The 15,902-nt window shown below is 37.7% G+C and overlaps 1 protein-coding gene across 1 annotated transcript in view; it reads right to left on the bottom strand.

Annotated features, from left to right (window-relative positions):
- Positions 1–347: 347 nt before the first annotated feature.
- LOC134795707 (uncharacterized) overlaps positions 348–15,902 on the bottom strand; it is a 35,505-nt gene continuing 19,950 nt past the window's right edge. The window contains exons 6-7 of the mRNA XM_063767646.1: positions 13,179–13,308; positions 348–493 (exon numbers count right to left, since the gene is read on the bottom strand). Coding sequence (XP_063623716.1) covers positions 398–493; positions 13,179–13,308 — 226 coding nt within the window. The 3' untranslated portion in view covers positions 348–397. The remainder of the gene's footprint in view (positions 494–13,178; positions 13,309–15,902) is intronic.

Here is a 15,902-nt window from a genome sequence, read left to right as displayed (position 1 = left end):
TAAGACAATGTTTTTCCCACAAGTCTCCTTCAAATATCTACGAAGCCTCAGTCCAGCATATTAAATATCATTTTGTATAAAAATGTAATTGTAACAACTTATTGTAACCCATATTCCGCAAATAAACAATAATTCATTCATTCATTCAAATATATGGGTCGCGGCAATTACACCGCTTAGATTCGATAAATAAATAAAATGCGTTTATTTTCAGACAACAAGGCCCATAGTAAGTATTGTTAGTAGGTAGGTAACTGTACTTAAAATAACAAATAAAAACTAAAATTAAAACTTAAAAAGACCAATTTTATAGATTTAGTTTAAATTCGTTTCTTTTTGGTGTATTAATTTTATATATTTATGTAGAATAATTTCAAACATCAAAGCAATAAAACATTTATTTCTTCTTCTTTTTCTTGTATATTCTCTCGGGATCCTGGCTGGTAAACTCCGCGGAGTCCGAAGGTAAGCTGTAAGCTGCTTTGTCTTCATTCTAAAAAATGTAAGTAAGTACACACCTCAGTTATATGTTGATTGACTCTTAGCCGATGGCCAACGCACGCTCAGAGCGTCAGGACCGTGCGCGTTCGAAGCTGACGTCACAAGGAGTACAACGTCGCGATTCGGGAATGGTTATTTACAATACAAGTGCGGAAAAGAGGAAATTCGAAACGAGTGACGATAAATTAACACACGACCGAAGGGAGTGTTTTAAATCGACACGAGTTGCGAATTACCTATTCGCACGTGTATCGTACAACGTTTTACAGTACATATGGCCCTTTAAACTTTTGACATATGCACGGAAACTGCTGTTTCACGCACTAGTGCGGGCAAGTAGGGCCATATGTACTGTAAATGAATTAGAGATTCACTAGATATGCCGTATTCGAACTTCAAGATATTCACAAGAGACGACAAGTACTAGATCCATTCTAGATACGTTATAGTTTAGATATCAACTAGTTCTCTTTTGCAGCGTAATTCGGGCAACCAATGTCAGTTTTACGTTAGATAGAGTAAGATATCTGGGTCAAACAGATCACTGTGTTATGTCTTTCCTGTAGACATACACGAGAGTTAAGGGCTATAAAGGCTAATTTTCTTATTTAACCCTTATCCACGTGAAAAGGTCCTCCTTTTATTTAAAGAACTATGATAAAATCATTACTTACATGCCCACAAGCTGTTAACTATTGCCCACAGGAGAGAAAACTAGTGTGTTATCGCGAACAGTACATTTTTCTCTCCTGTGGGCAATAGTTAACAGCTTGTGGGCATTTAAGCAATGATTTTATCATAGTTCTCTAAATAAAAGGAGGACCTTTTCACGTGGATAAGGGTTAAATAAGAAAATTAGCCTTTATAGCTCTTAACTCTCGTGTATGTCTACAGGAAAGACATAACACAGTGATCTGTTTGACCCATCTATTAGATGTGAATTGGATCTCTAAGTCATATCCTGTGGAAATCGTTCAAGAGTATCTCCAGAATCGCGCAAATGTCAAATTTGACAGGTTAGATCTTAAACATATCGTTATCGTATCTTGATGATGTCTAAAAGATATCTAATAGATGTCTATTTCAAAATCCGAATCGGGCCCATAGTAAAGATAATCTTTCTATCTATTGACTGAGCACGTTCGTGACGCTCGAACTCTCAGAGCCCTGAGGGCCTACCGCGACCTACTACGTTCGACGTGTTGGCTCCCTGTCACACTTACGTACGAATTTACAAGTGGGACAGAGAGGAAACACGTCGAACGTGGTTCGCGGTAGGCCCTCTGCGTTCCGTGGCCAACGGCTCGATTTCTACTAGACTTCAACAAGTTACGATACGGATAATTTAAAGATATTTGTAAGATAGATATGTCAAATTTGACGTTTCCGCGATTCTGGAGGTCCTCTTGAACGATTTCGACAAGTTATGACTTAGATATCCAAGTCACATCTAGTCGATATCTAATGTAGATCTAGTTGATCTCTAAATCGTCTCAAGATCTTGTGATTATCTCGAAATCCGAATAGGCCTGCGAGGCTAAGGTGCACAGGGTTCAGCCAACACAGATTGTGAAAAATCAATGCGGTTTTTTAGATCATAATCCGGTTGCCATAATAATGAACAACCTTGAGGCCGTTCACTACTTTCTCTAGTAAGTTTATTGATTCGAAACCTGATTAAATAAATCTCACTCGACTGTTTTTTTCCCATGCGATGTTGTTATCTCCCTGTCACACTTACGTACGAATTTACTAGTGCGACAGTGAGGCATCACGTTAAACGTGGTTCGCGGTAGGCCGTCTGTTCCCAGCAGTGAGCCGTATAAATATAGGCTGAAGTATGTATTAATGAGATAATTTTGCAGCAAGAACGCCAATGTCGGTCAACATAGAATAAGGTAAGGACCCCTAATTAACGAGGGGGTTAAGCAACTTTTACAAAGAGAACTAAAATTGAAGCATAAGCTGGCTTTGTATGAACAATGACATATTTTTTTATGATAGTTTGTATATCGAAATTCATATTTAATTCATTTTTGAACTTGTTTTGGCCAATTATATAGAAAAAAATAAATATTAAAACCAAAACGTCGAAATCGCCTATTACCGTGGTAATTGATCACTGTTACCCAAATACCGCGAATAAGGGTTCCTTTTTACGAGGGTAGATAAGCCCATCGCAGTTTTAGTTCCTTATTTATATACTTTTCACGCCACTGTTCGGAAATGTGGCAATAGATGATCTAAAACCAAACTGGAAAGTAGGCAATAGATTTGGAATATCGCTCGCAGACGTATCTGCATGTTTAAAAATTAAAAATTGGAATTGCTGTAGCACCTGTACCACCACTACTACACTGTTTCATTGTTATCATCATCTGTCATTGGTGACGGTTCGCTACAGCAATGCATGAGTATCATTTAAAAATAAAAATCAATAAAAGGTCTATTTTGGCGCAACTTTTTCCTTCATAAATAAAATTTAGTACATTGTAGGAGAGGACGGAAAACCGCTAAAAGATGGACGAGTCGTTTGAGGGCCGACACGTTAGTGGAGGCCCTCAAATAATACGAGTCCATCTTTAGCGTTTCCGGCCGAGGCATTACATAGTGCTTTTCACGACTACTGCGAGGAAATAAGAAAACATTTGCATAACTATAAGTACTAGCCCTCGATTTCTCTGGTAGCAAATTACTAGCCACTGCCTGTGCTGTCTCTTGAATTTCGGTAGGCGTCAGCGTAAGAATATCATTTTCTTCACTATACTCTGTATCTTTAGGTATTTAAATAAAAGTAAACAAAATCTACCCTCAAATGGCTCCTTAAGCCAGTTGAGGGTAGATGAAAACATTACATGATCAAATAATGTAGGTTACAGTCAGGTCGTTCAGGGACTGATCCAGGCGGTTTGGTATTTGGTTGGTTAACCAATAAATGTTATAACTACCCGAAAATGTACAAATTGTTTGTTTACCTTTATTTAAATACCTAAAGATACAGACTTTAGAAGAACTCATTTTTATAGCGAGCGTAGATACGTGTTTCTTGTATTTTTTAGTCAAATACAATTTACACTATCCAATTCAGTAAGTATTTTCAGATCCCTCTTTTTCGTTTTTCTGTTATTTGCTTCAAACCGACTCTAAACTTAGAAGCGTTTTGCTAAAAAAAACCACAAACAGCTACAAAAGTAAAAAACGCCTTAAGAGTGAACTGAATGGATAAATGTTAAAAAAAATTAAACTGAACGGTTTTGACATTTCTTTTTTTTAAACAAGAAATTTGGCCCATAAATAACCTAATTTTATTTTTGAAGGAAAAAGTTGCGCCAAAAAAGACCATTTATTGATTTTTTTGTTTTAAATGATAATCATTGCTGTAGCGAACCGTCACCAATGACAGATGATGATAACAATGAAACATTGTAGTAGTGGTGGTTCACGTGCTACAGCTATTCCCTACATTCCAGCTTGGTTTTAGACCATCTATTGCCACGTTTCCGAATAGTGGCGTGAAAAGGTTATTTATAGGACCAATTTCTTGTTTAAAAAAAAAAAGAAATGTCAAAACCATTCAGTTCATTTTTTTTACAATTATCCATTCAGTTCACGCTTACGGCGTTTTTTACTTTTGTAGCTGTTTGTGGTTTTTTTAGCAATAACGCTTCTAAGTTTAGAGTCGGTTTGAAGCAAATAATAGAAAAACGCCTCTTAAAAGTGATAAAAAAAGTAAAAAAGGCGGGATCTGAATATATTTACTGAATTGGATAGAGTAAATTGTGTTTGACTAAAAAATACAAGAAACACGTATCTATACGCTCGCTATAAAAATGAGTTCTTCTAGTGAAGAAAATGATATTCTTACGCTGACGCCTACCGAAATTCAAGAGACAGCACAGACAGTGGCTAGTAATTTGCTACCAGAGAAATCGCGGGCTAGTACTTATAGTTATGCAAATGTTTTCTTATTTCCTCGCAGTAGTCGTGAAAAGCACTATGTAATGCCTCGGCCGGAAACGCTAAAGATGGACTCGTATTATTTGAGGGCCTCCACTAACGTGTCGGCCCTCAAACGCACTCGTCCATCTTTTAGCGGTTTTCCCTCGTCTCCTACAATGTACTATACCTATATTTATTTGACAATAGTAGTTAAATAAATATGTTGTAGGAATTAATTTTCATAATTATGTTTTACTAAAAATCCTCTGATTTCCAATCATAAGATTCATTTTTTTTTGTTTTTCTTTAAGCAAACATAAGAGGATTTTTAGTAAAACATAATTATGAAAATTAATTCCTTTGAGCCTACATCTACTAACTACACTTAGATAATAGATATGTGGTCGTATCAAACATACATGCTGTATATCTACATAAAATAAATAAATATAAGAGAAAATCTTACTCAGATCGACATTGTCTCAAACTAAGCAAAGCTTGTATGTACTATGGATACTAGGCGACGATATACATATTTATATAGATAAATACATACTTAAATGTACACATAGAAAACACCCATGACTTAGGAACAAATACTTGTGTTCATCACACAAATAAATGCCCATTAACATCAAGTTGATCCAATGATACAATACAAGATATGTGAAATCAAATATTAAAATAAATTAATATTGTATGTTGGTGTAATGATTTAATTAAAATAAGTCAATAGGTTTTATAATAAACATATTAAGAACCTATTTATTTCCTACCAAAGTTATAGTTGGGTCGGTATTAGGTTCCCATACATCTTTTTACCGAGTGATGTCTTTTGTAACCATCGCTAAACGGTTTAATTCACATTATTGTAAAACACATATACGAGTTATAAAAATAAATAAAGATCGTGCATATTTTGAACACAATCAAAATGGAAGATTCTAAATATTACAAAACATTATATAAAACATTATCAAAACTACACAACGGAACTTAATCCACAACAAACAAACACAAAACAAACAAAACATTGCAATTTTAATCGGGACGAGGGTTTTAAGATCTCATCCACATGGAATCCAGTCATTAGTAGATGTAAGCGGAAACGAATATTGACCGTCGATAAATCGAATATCGTTAGTGTTGTGTGTCGACAGAGTAACATCCCTAGTGCGCAAAACGTTCAAACTGATAAACAAGACCAACGGCTCGATTCGGGAAATTAATTAGAGACTTACTAGATATGAAATAGTAAAGATATGTGACGTTCCATTGCAAAAGGTACCTTATGGTGGCTGGCGCCGCGATTCGGGAAATGTATTAGAGATTCACTAGATATGAAATAGTGAAGATATGTGACGTTCCATGGAAAAAGGTACCTTATGGCGGCCGGCGCTTACGTCGCATAGCGCCGTAATAATATTGGAGCGGCGTTAATAATAGCGTATGCGCCAACCGCCATAAGGTACCTTTATTTATTTATTTATTTATTTAAACTTTATTGCACAAAGTATATACAAAAATGTACAAATGGCGGACTTAATGCCAAATGGCATTCTCTACCAGTCAACCATAGGGCCAAACAGACATCTACAATTGGTGCAGAGAGAGAAATATACCTATTCAGTGAATATAAAAAAAGCAAACTATACATATAAACTACATAAATAAATAAAATATATATAAACTACTACATATTTATACAATACATACTATAAATATAATAATGATGGATATTATTCGAACTCTTGTTTTAGCAAATGCTTACGCAACAACCGCTTAAAAGAAAACTTACTTGGAGCTTTACCCGTAGGACGTCACATATCTTTACTATATCGTATCTAGTTAATCTCTAATTCATTTCCCGAATCGCGCCGCAAGTGCGGGTAGTTCGAAAAACTCGCGCGGCTAGAAGATGTTGATGTCAACTTGAGCCAGTCTTCTCCGAGACCACGGGGACAACGCCGTCCTCGAAACGTCGGAGGTAAATCTTAAAACTTAAATACGCGATTAAGTCCCGTTGTGTAGTTTTGATAATGTTTAATAATCGTGAAAGTATAAATCAATTATATAAAACAGACGTGAAAACCATACTTTTGTTTTTATATCAATATTTAAACAAGATTGTCATTTAAGTAATAGCTAGTAATAAAACTTCCAATTAAGTGCTTTTAACTGTAGTCAAAATGAAGAGTTTTTATGTTAATAGCTCTTTAGCTTCATAGATGGTTCAATGTTTCAATAACCTCAAAAATTAAGGAAATGTGTATTTACGTATGAATATACGACCCTTAGAACATAAAATACCGTTTCCGCTATTATCGAGGTATACCTCGAAATTAGGAACCACACCAAAAAACGGAACCCAACAGCGAGGTTTTTAATTTTCTATTTTTTACTATTGGCAATATAAACTGAGATAAATATTTACAAATTTAATATGTCATATGTAAATAAAGAACATATTTGTACTTTAAAATGAACACAAGAAACTAAACGATAAAATTAAAACTAAAATAAAACAAATCTTAAACTAAACTTATAAGTAAAAAATGCTCCCCAGGTCACCTTCATGCGTTATGGTGTCCAGAAGGCTGGCAGCGTTACCTTTTTGGATGGCCAGGCTTATCCTCTGGCCGAGGTAGCTGCCAGCCCTCCGGTCACCTGAGGTGTCAATGAGGCGCTGTGATATTTCCTTAAAAAGGCTTTTTGCACTAGGCCCCCACGGTCCCAGAGTCTCTACGCCAAACGGCGCAAATATGTAGCCCTCGCCGAGGACAGCATATTTGCGCCGCTTGTTCTGCTCAGCGGTTGTAGCCGCCGCTCCCGCCTTAACGGAGGTCGCCTGTAGGTGGGACGGCGCGAGCGTGTCAACGCAGGTGGCGTCCCATACAAGCGTCCTCCCCAGCCTCCACGGAATTGTCATTCCGTCGGGCCGCTTGCCGTCGTCGCGTGCGATACCGTTCGGCTCTAGGATAGCCGGCACGCTAACGGAAGCAAGCGCCCTCCGCCCTTTACAAATTGAGTATTTGGGAACCATAAATATCATAATTAAGAATTGATATAAAGTCTTAGTCTTTCTATAATAATAATAATAATATAGCATCTTTATTCCCTAATAAACAAACATAATAATTCACAATTGCATTTCTTAAATACTTGCATTAAAATTTCATTTCATGCATACTTTACATATACCTAACATTTCAAATTTGAAATATTATTCCAAAGTTTAATTATTATTTGTTTGTCCTTTCCACATCTGGGGCCATGGGGTCCCGGACTTTTGGGAGGCGTGCGTGGGGCCGAAGCCAACAGCGCAGAGGCCCTTTAAGACAATTTAATCTAAAGGCAAGGGATACACGTGGCGGATACCATCCCCGAGCGCACAATATGATACATCCGGAGATGGTTCCCGCCAGGTGCAAAGACTATTGCAATGCAGCACTTTTGTGCTGCGATGGGAACTAAGGTCATATGCTATTGATTTGAATGTTGGATGGACTGGATATCGGGCTATGGGAGGAGACTAGCGGACACCTGACATGACAATCAGCCTCAAAATTGTAAAAGACAGGTGGTCTCAGTGATGAGTCAGTGACTCGCCAACTCATTGAGTGGGCCCCGCAATGGCCGCACGCACAGTGCGACAACAGGGCAACACTTTGGAGTGGCTGTGAGGTTGTCGAGAGGTGAGTCTGCTGTAGCCAGATCCCGGTAATCCGTTCAGCAGGCCGCCGGCGTTATGACATTTTACACTTCCAACCTGGAGCATAGGTTCCGCTCTTGCGACTCCACTCTGGCCGGCCAGTGAAGGCAAGCACAGAGGCGAGGGCCAGATGAAAGTGCCCTCTGGAATAGGGTTCCGCGGTGTCTCACCGACAGCTCGCCACAAGCTGCCCTCGCGGGTTAATTTTTTTTATTTTTATTGAATTAGTAATTATTAATTGATATATTGTACTTAATTAATTTCATTTGTATATTTTACATAATTATTTATTAAAATGTTTATTTAAGGACCTCTCTACGAGTAAAGGCCTCCTCCATATCCTTCCAAGTATCTCTATCCATTGCCTTCGTAATCCAATCCTTTCCAGCAGTTCTAACTAACTCGTCTGACCACCTCTCTTTCGGTTTTCCTTGAGTTCGTTTGCCGAGTGGTCCTGGCCACAGTGGCCACATAGTTACCTTATTTGTCCATTTGTCCTTGCTCATACGTGCCACATGGCCTGCCCACCTCCATTTTAGTTTCTTACAGTATTGTAAGGCGTCTATTACGTTTGTTGTCCTTCTTATGTCTGTATTACGTTGCCTGTCCTTCGTCCTCCTGTTTATTTTCAGTATACTTCGTTCCATGGCTCTTTGACATGTCTGTATCCTATTTGTTGTGTAGTTACTGTAAATCCATGTTTGGCTGCCGTATGAGAGGCATGGGAGTATACAGGAATCCAGAACCTTTTTCTTGAGCTTGACTGGGAGGTCTGACTTTAGTATTTCTTTATAACTCCAGAATTTGTTCCATGTTAAATTTATTCTTCTGTTTATTTCGTCTATGTGTCTTGATTTATTGGAAGCTATTTGTTTACCTAAATAGATGTATTATTCTACATATTTAAGCTGTGCATTATTTACAAATATGGGTGCTTTTGAAGCATTTATGACTTTCGTTTTAGCCGTATTTAATTCCAAACCAATATTTTTGCTGACTGTATCAAGCTCACGAATCATTTTTTGTAGTTATGTTGCAGACTCCGAAAAAATAATTAAATCGTCGGCAAACGAAGATTGTTTAGAAAGTCACCTTTTATATTTATTCCTTTCCGGGTCCAGTTTAGACTTTTCATAACATTTTCTAGGACAGTGACGAAAATTCGAGGCGAGAGTGGATCGCCCTGCCTGACTCCTCTACAGATCTTTATTTCTGGACCTTTTGTTTCCATTCAAACACGAGATACGCTTTTATTATAGATGTCTTTTATTAGTTCTATAATCTCTGTGGGAACGTCGCAATCGTGTAAAGCTTTCAACATGCTTTTATGTGAAATAGAATCGAAGACCTTGGCATAGTCAATATAGGCCAGATATAGAGGTCTTTGACGTTCTTCATACTTCTCTATTATAAGTTGAAGCGTGTGGATATGATCCATGGTCGAAAAGCTTTTGCGGAAGCCCGCTTGCTTTACAGGTTGTTGTTTTTCAGTAAATGTAGCGAGACGTTCTTCGAGGCAAGATGCGAAAAGTTTGTATAGGTTTGGTTTGCAGGCTGATGGGTCTGTAGTTGGCAATATTAGCGGGATCCCCTTTCTTGTATAATAAAATTATATCAGATTTTGCCCATTCCGTAGGTATCCTTGACGCGTCTAGAATTTTTATTAAATAAGTTTGTTAAATGTGGTATGTTGTACTAGTAGCGATTTGCCCACTTTGATTGCTTGGTTTGGAATTTCGTCTGGACCGGAGATTTTATCTATTTTTAACCCGTTGATTTTTTTCGTGATCTCTATCATAGAGAATCTAGGTATATATAATAGTGGTAGAGATTGGCGTGATTTGATGGCATTCCTCTTGGTCTGAACTTTGTGTCGAATACAGATTTCTGTAGAATGAAGTGGCGGTATCTATTATCTTTGTTCTTGAGTAGGTCTTGATATTTGTAGACAGTTCGCTTAAGCAGGGGATCCATTGCTTGGTATTACTTAATGCTTTAAAGCCCTTCTTCACGCTACCTGAAGACAAGAGATGTTTTTCTATTACTTCGATTCTATGTTTTTGATGTTCTTTCTTAATAAGTTTATGTATATTCTTGTACAAATAACTGCGTTCTTTCTTTTCTTGAGATGTAATTTTGAGTTTATTTGTTAGTTCATATCTTCGATCTAAAAGTTGTTTAATATGCTCCGAAATAACGTATTGTTTTTTTATAGTTTTACTTTTAGTACAGTTTAAACTTTCAGATATCCAGGTTTTTATTTTAATGTAGTAGGTCTCTACATCTTCATTTTTGACTGATGTTGTGGCGTTAATTTTTCAGTTAAGATTTTCAAGTATAGCTCCTCATCTTCTAGTGTATTTAGTTTCGTAATGTTATTTTTATATGTGGCTCTACTTTTCCTTATTTTTGAAATTACAACAGTACTTCTTACAAGCCGGTGGTCGCTGGGAAATGACAATCTTTTTAATATCTCAATGTTAGTGAAATTTTCTTTCTGGTTCGTTAGTATATAATCAATTTGGCTCTTCGTCTTTTTTGGGGATAGCCATGTCCACATGATTCTGGTATTTTTTTTAAATAGACTATTTATTACGTATAAGTTGTTTTGCCAGCAGAACTGTAGTAGGGTTTCTCCTCGTTTGTCTCTTTTCCGAAGCAGTATTTGCCTATTATTCTTTCTTCGCCAGTAGCACGTTGGCCAATACGCGCGTTGAAATCTCCAATTATAATTTGAAATTTATAGCATTGCTTGAGAGCTTGTTCGATTTGGTTGCAAAAAAAATATATTTCCTGGTCGCTCAAGTCTATGGTTGGCGCGTGGGCTTGAATTATTGATAGGGTTGTGTTGTCGAATTTCAAGTTTACTTACATATTCGTTCTGAGATTGCAATGAAGCTCTCTATATTTCGTTTTTTTTATATAAGAAATCCGACTCCACATTGGTCTTTTGTCTCGCCATAAGAGCAGAAAACATGTTTGTCATCTTCTCCAACATTGTAGCCCGTTCGCCTTATTTCTGCTAGGCCAATTATATCGTAGCTTATTCTTCAAATTGCTAATTTAAAATCGAGTAATCGTTCTTTTGATAGTATGTATCTTGCGTTGTATGTGCATAAATAGATTTGTTGATATGGAGGGTTGTGGTCTCTGGCCCCCGCGGTGACCGGCCGTGGTGGGGGTGAACGTGAAGAGGTCGCTTTATGTCAATCATTCTTCGAGTTTGTGCTTTCATTGGTTATAAAAGTTTTATTTTGTACGAGATTGTTCGAAGGTGATAAGGTGCTCGTAGGTGGTTCTGCGTTTTTATTTTTAGTTTTAATCACGTACTGCTCTATATTTGGATGAGGATTCTTCGCTGGTTTTATAATACTGTTATTTCCCGACCCAGACTTGTTTTGGCTTGTTCCTGGGGATTCAGATAATTGCCTTTTATTGTTGTTTCGGTTTTGGTTGTCATGTTGTTTATGCTTAGTTTCTGGGATTATTATTAGCTTGTTGTACCTCAAGAGTGCTCTACGGCCCTTACTTTCTTCTTCTACTAACTGGGCCCTTAATTTTTTGCTTTCCTCGAGTACTTCAGGCGGGTAATCTTCCTTAATATAATATGTTGTCTTTTCCAGTTTTTTTTTGTGTTTTAATATTAGAATTTTCTTGCCAATAGTGGTGACGGTTAGCGCGATCGGTCGAACTTATTTTCCTCCTTTTTGCCCCTTCTTGATACCGCCTCAATTTCAGATCTCAATAGATTAATTTCCATGTTTTCATTTAATATATTTAGAACAGTATTTTCTAGTTTTTCATAACTTGGTACTGTTTCAGCCACTCCAAAAATCATGATATTTTTCTTTCTTAACTCCTCTACATATTGCAGCCTTTTCTCTTGTTTTTCGAATTTATCTTCCAAGATTTTTTGTTTTTCTTGTAGTTTGTCGAATTTATCGTCCAGTTTTTGTGATATAGTGTTTGTGATCCTGTTTTCCATGTCTCTATTATCGTTTTTCATCTGGTTTATGTCTACCTGAAGTCTTTCTAGCATTTTTCTGATTTCTTCAATATTTGTTTTTTACGCCCTCTGTTGTTAACAAACAACAAACAAACAAGATTTACTTTATTCATGTAGGCCTAGCAACAAGCTCTTATGAATCGTAATTAATCTTAATCTAATTATCAGAGCAATTTATTGATGTTAATATTATCCCATAATAAAATTGGATTATTATACATATCAAATTAAAACGCAGCAACAATTAGAATCTGGAGCAGCGTTCGCTAACTAATTTCAAAGAGAATAGATAGTATAGAGGGGTCCTGTCATAGTAAATTTTGTAGGCACAGTAAATTTACTGCCATCTATCGACACACGACCAAAACTCAAAATGAAAACGTATAAAACTATCAAAAAATTAATATATATGGATAAATGATTTTATTATTTTTATATCATTTTGACCCATGTTCATTCACTGATACCTATGTGTTAAAATTGTTAAATATGAAACGGTGTCGTCACGTCATCTAGCCGGGGATAGGCCAAAGGTGTATGCGCCATCTGTCCGAGAATGACTTTTTCTTGACTTCCGAGGCACGTTTTTTCCTTAGACTTTATTCATTCCTTGCACTTTAATGTTTTTGTAACCGTTGAGTAGTTTTTATCCATTTTTATTATTTTAAACAATGATTTTATACGGAGCAGCCGTTACCGTGCCACACACGGCGCCCTCCTTTCTATAATATTCACCATTACTATGAAAATCACTAAATAAATTAGGCGTTTGCTTACTTGAGGTGATCCGCGTTAGTATGGAGCATTCAAACCATGCGCTCCCGGTGAGTTAGTTCACGGTTTTCGAATTGTTTACTTTGTGTTTTTTTACTAGTGTTGTACTTATTCGACAGTCAAAAAAGAAAGCTTTATTTGTGTGTAATTAAATTAAAAAAAAATGATTTTCTTATAAAACACCTTTTTGTACATACCGCGGTAATGAATACCGATTTTAATCGGCTCGTTAATAGGGGTACTTACCTTATATGCCAATGCTGCTTTTAAGTGTGTAATGCCATCCTTGAGGCGGTTGTTTAGCAGATATATAAACTCCGTGTTACTGTTCACATCGGCAAGTATGTTCAGCAGCTTGTGGTAGTGGAACACGTACCTACAATCATATGATACATTACATTATAACAGGTAGGTATAATTCAATTCAATATTTTTATTTAAAAAAATCCGTATCATTGTTAGTACAGTCAACAACAGAGCTATGAATACAGGCAAAGTGCCAAAAATATGTATACACGACTTTAATGTACCTCAGGCAATAAAGTACTGTATACATATTTTTGACACTTTGCCTGTATTCATAGCTCTGTTGTTGACTGTACAAGCCACAGCAAAACTTATAAATCTATGTTAGTGATAAAAAAAAAACGGCTTAGTGCTCGCGAGTCGGACTCGCCCACCGAGAGTTCCGTACCATTACGCACGAAACGAAAAAAAAATCAAGTTTGTTGTATGGGAGCCCCACTTATTTATTTTTAGTATTTGTTGTTATAGGGGCTGTCCATAAATTACGTCATCGTTTTTTGACGTTTTTGGACCCCCCCCCCCTAAAATCATCCAAAAATCATGCTTCGAATGACCCCGTTTCCTCCTACGTCATGCTACTATAACTAAGTCATCTACCAAACTAAGGGGAGGTGAATTACTTCAAATAAACAAGTGTAAAGTTAATAATTTTAAAAGAGGCGTGGTGGGGCGAGCGGCGGGACGCGCAGCCGCACCCAGCGCGCGAACAAACGCGAGTCCCAGCGGCAGCGCTGCGCCACGCCAGCACGCTTAGAATACTGGGGGGCTACAAATTCGCAAATTGCGGGGATCTTTCTCTTTTACTCCAATGAAGGCGTAATTAGACTGACAGAGAAAGATGCCCGCAATTTGCGAACTTCGATTTTCGCGGTTATAGCCCTGTTTGGGCGGTGGCGAAGACGGTTGACTAATGACGCACACCGTTTTCTAACTATTGCGTCCAAACTACCAGTGAGCGGTATAGACCTACCTCTTTTATCTTCAACTAGCGACCCGCCCGGCTTCGCACGGGTTAACAAATTATACACCTCAAGAATCACTCTATTGATAGGTTAAAACCGCATGTGAATCCGTTCAGTAGTTTATCGCATAAAAACATACAAACAGACAAACAGACAGACGCGGCGGGGGACTTTGTTTTATAAGGTGTAGTAATTACGAAAACGGGACTATAATCGCGTATAATAAAGTTTTAATATTACCATCGACGCAGTTTTCCTCCGAGGCCACGGGGACAATGCCGTCCGCGAACCGTCGCCGCTAGGGCATGCTCCCGGGAATTCCCGGTTCTCAAATTCCCGGGAATTCCCGGGAATTTCATTGTGTCGAAAGAACCGGTACTGAAGACCCGGTACCGGTACTTCCCGGTTCTCATCAATATGCGTATTTATTCCCATTTTAACACTAGTACTTTAGCTCGGGACATTAAATCACATTTAATAATGTTGCTATGAAACGGGGGACCCAAATAACCCGACAAATTAACCTGGTAAAGTAGGTATTCCAATCGATATTACGTTTTGGCTCGGGTAAGTAGGATATTAGGTATATTCGAATATTCATCTTTCTTTCTAGGAAGTTGGTTTTATATGAAAAAAATCCGTTGTCGGGTTGATTTTTTAATTTCTATATGCCGTGCCGTCATAGTGCTGAGTGCATCGACTACGGGGCCTCCCGTGTAGCTCGTAATGCCATGCCCATCAGGCGGAGGTAAACCAGCGATTCGCAGGGCTGGTGGCTCTAGCCTATAGCCAAGGTTTTGCGATGAAAGCGCGTGCAATAATATTGACTTGTAGTGATTAGGTATTGGGAATTTCCAAAGGGGCGTAGCGGAAGATTTACAAAAATGTGAGCGAGCATAGGCAAAGTCTCAAACTGTAGAGGGCCGTGTGCAGGTTGGTTTCGTAAAATAGGTTGGAACGCTAGATTTTTTGATAAAATAAGTTATTTATCGATACGTATGTAATAATTTATATGAAAATAAGTCATTCATAAAGATTGTACACTAACACAAACAATTTCTTAAGTATAATCTTAATATGCCTTGAGAACCGGGAAGAACCGGGAATCCCGGTTCCAGCCATGCCCAGAACCGGGAAATGAAATTCTTGGTACCGGAACCGGTACTGCGTGCCCTAGTCGCCGCTAGGCGTAAGGTCCGACTTTTTAAGTTTTTACAAGCTTTTATTTAGTTTCACCTGAGCGTTGTCTATCTGTGTGTAATCAAATCTTGCAAGTTAAATTTGATCCACTTCCCGGTTTCCGATTGAGCTGAAATTTTGCATACATACGTAAGTCGGGTGACAATGCAATATTATGGTGTCATCAAGCTGATCTGATGATGGAGACCGGAGGTGGCCATAGGAACTCTGTGATAAAACAACGAAACCTAATTGTATAAACAGTTTACTCAATTTCCCAAGAGATGTCGCTTTTTAGTTTGGAAACTAGCTAACGCTTGTGTAGCATGGAATTCATAAGAGATTTATTTTAATTTGTATTATGTGTGATTTGTGTGAGCCAGGCAAATATACGTCAGTTTATTATTAAACTCGGTATTTGTTCTTACTTCCCCTTCGAGACCTTGGTGCAGAGTGTACATGGTCCCTCGATCGGATAAGCGAGCGGCTTTTTGGAAGTTCAGTCCAGTGCGGACTCACTTCG

This window comes from Cydia splendana, chromosome 12 (genome assembly GCF_910591565.1).
Source record: "Cydia splendana chromosome 12, ilCydSple1.2, whole genome shotgun sequence".
Lineage (NCBI taxonomy): Eukaryota > Metazoa > Arthropoda > Insecta > Lepidoptera > Tortricidae > Cydia > Cydia splendana.
The sequence above is the reverse complement of the archived record's forward strand: the minus strand, read 5'-3'. Positions and strand labels throughout refer to the sequence as shown.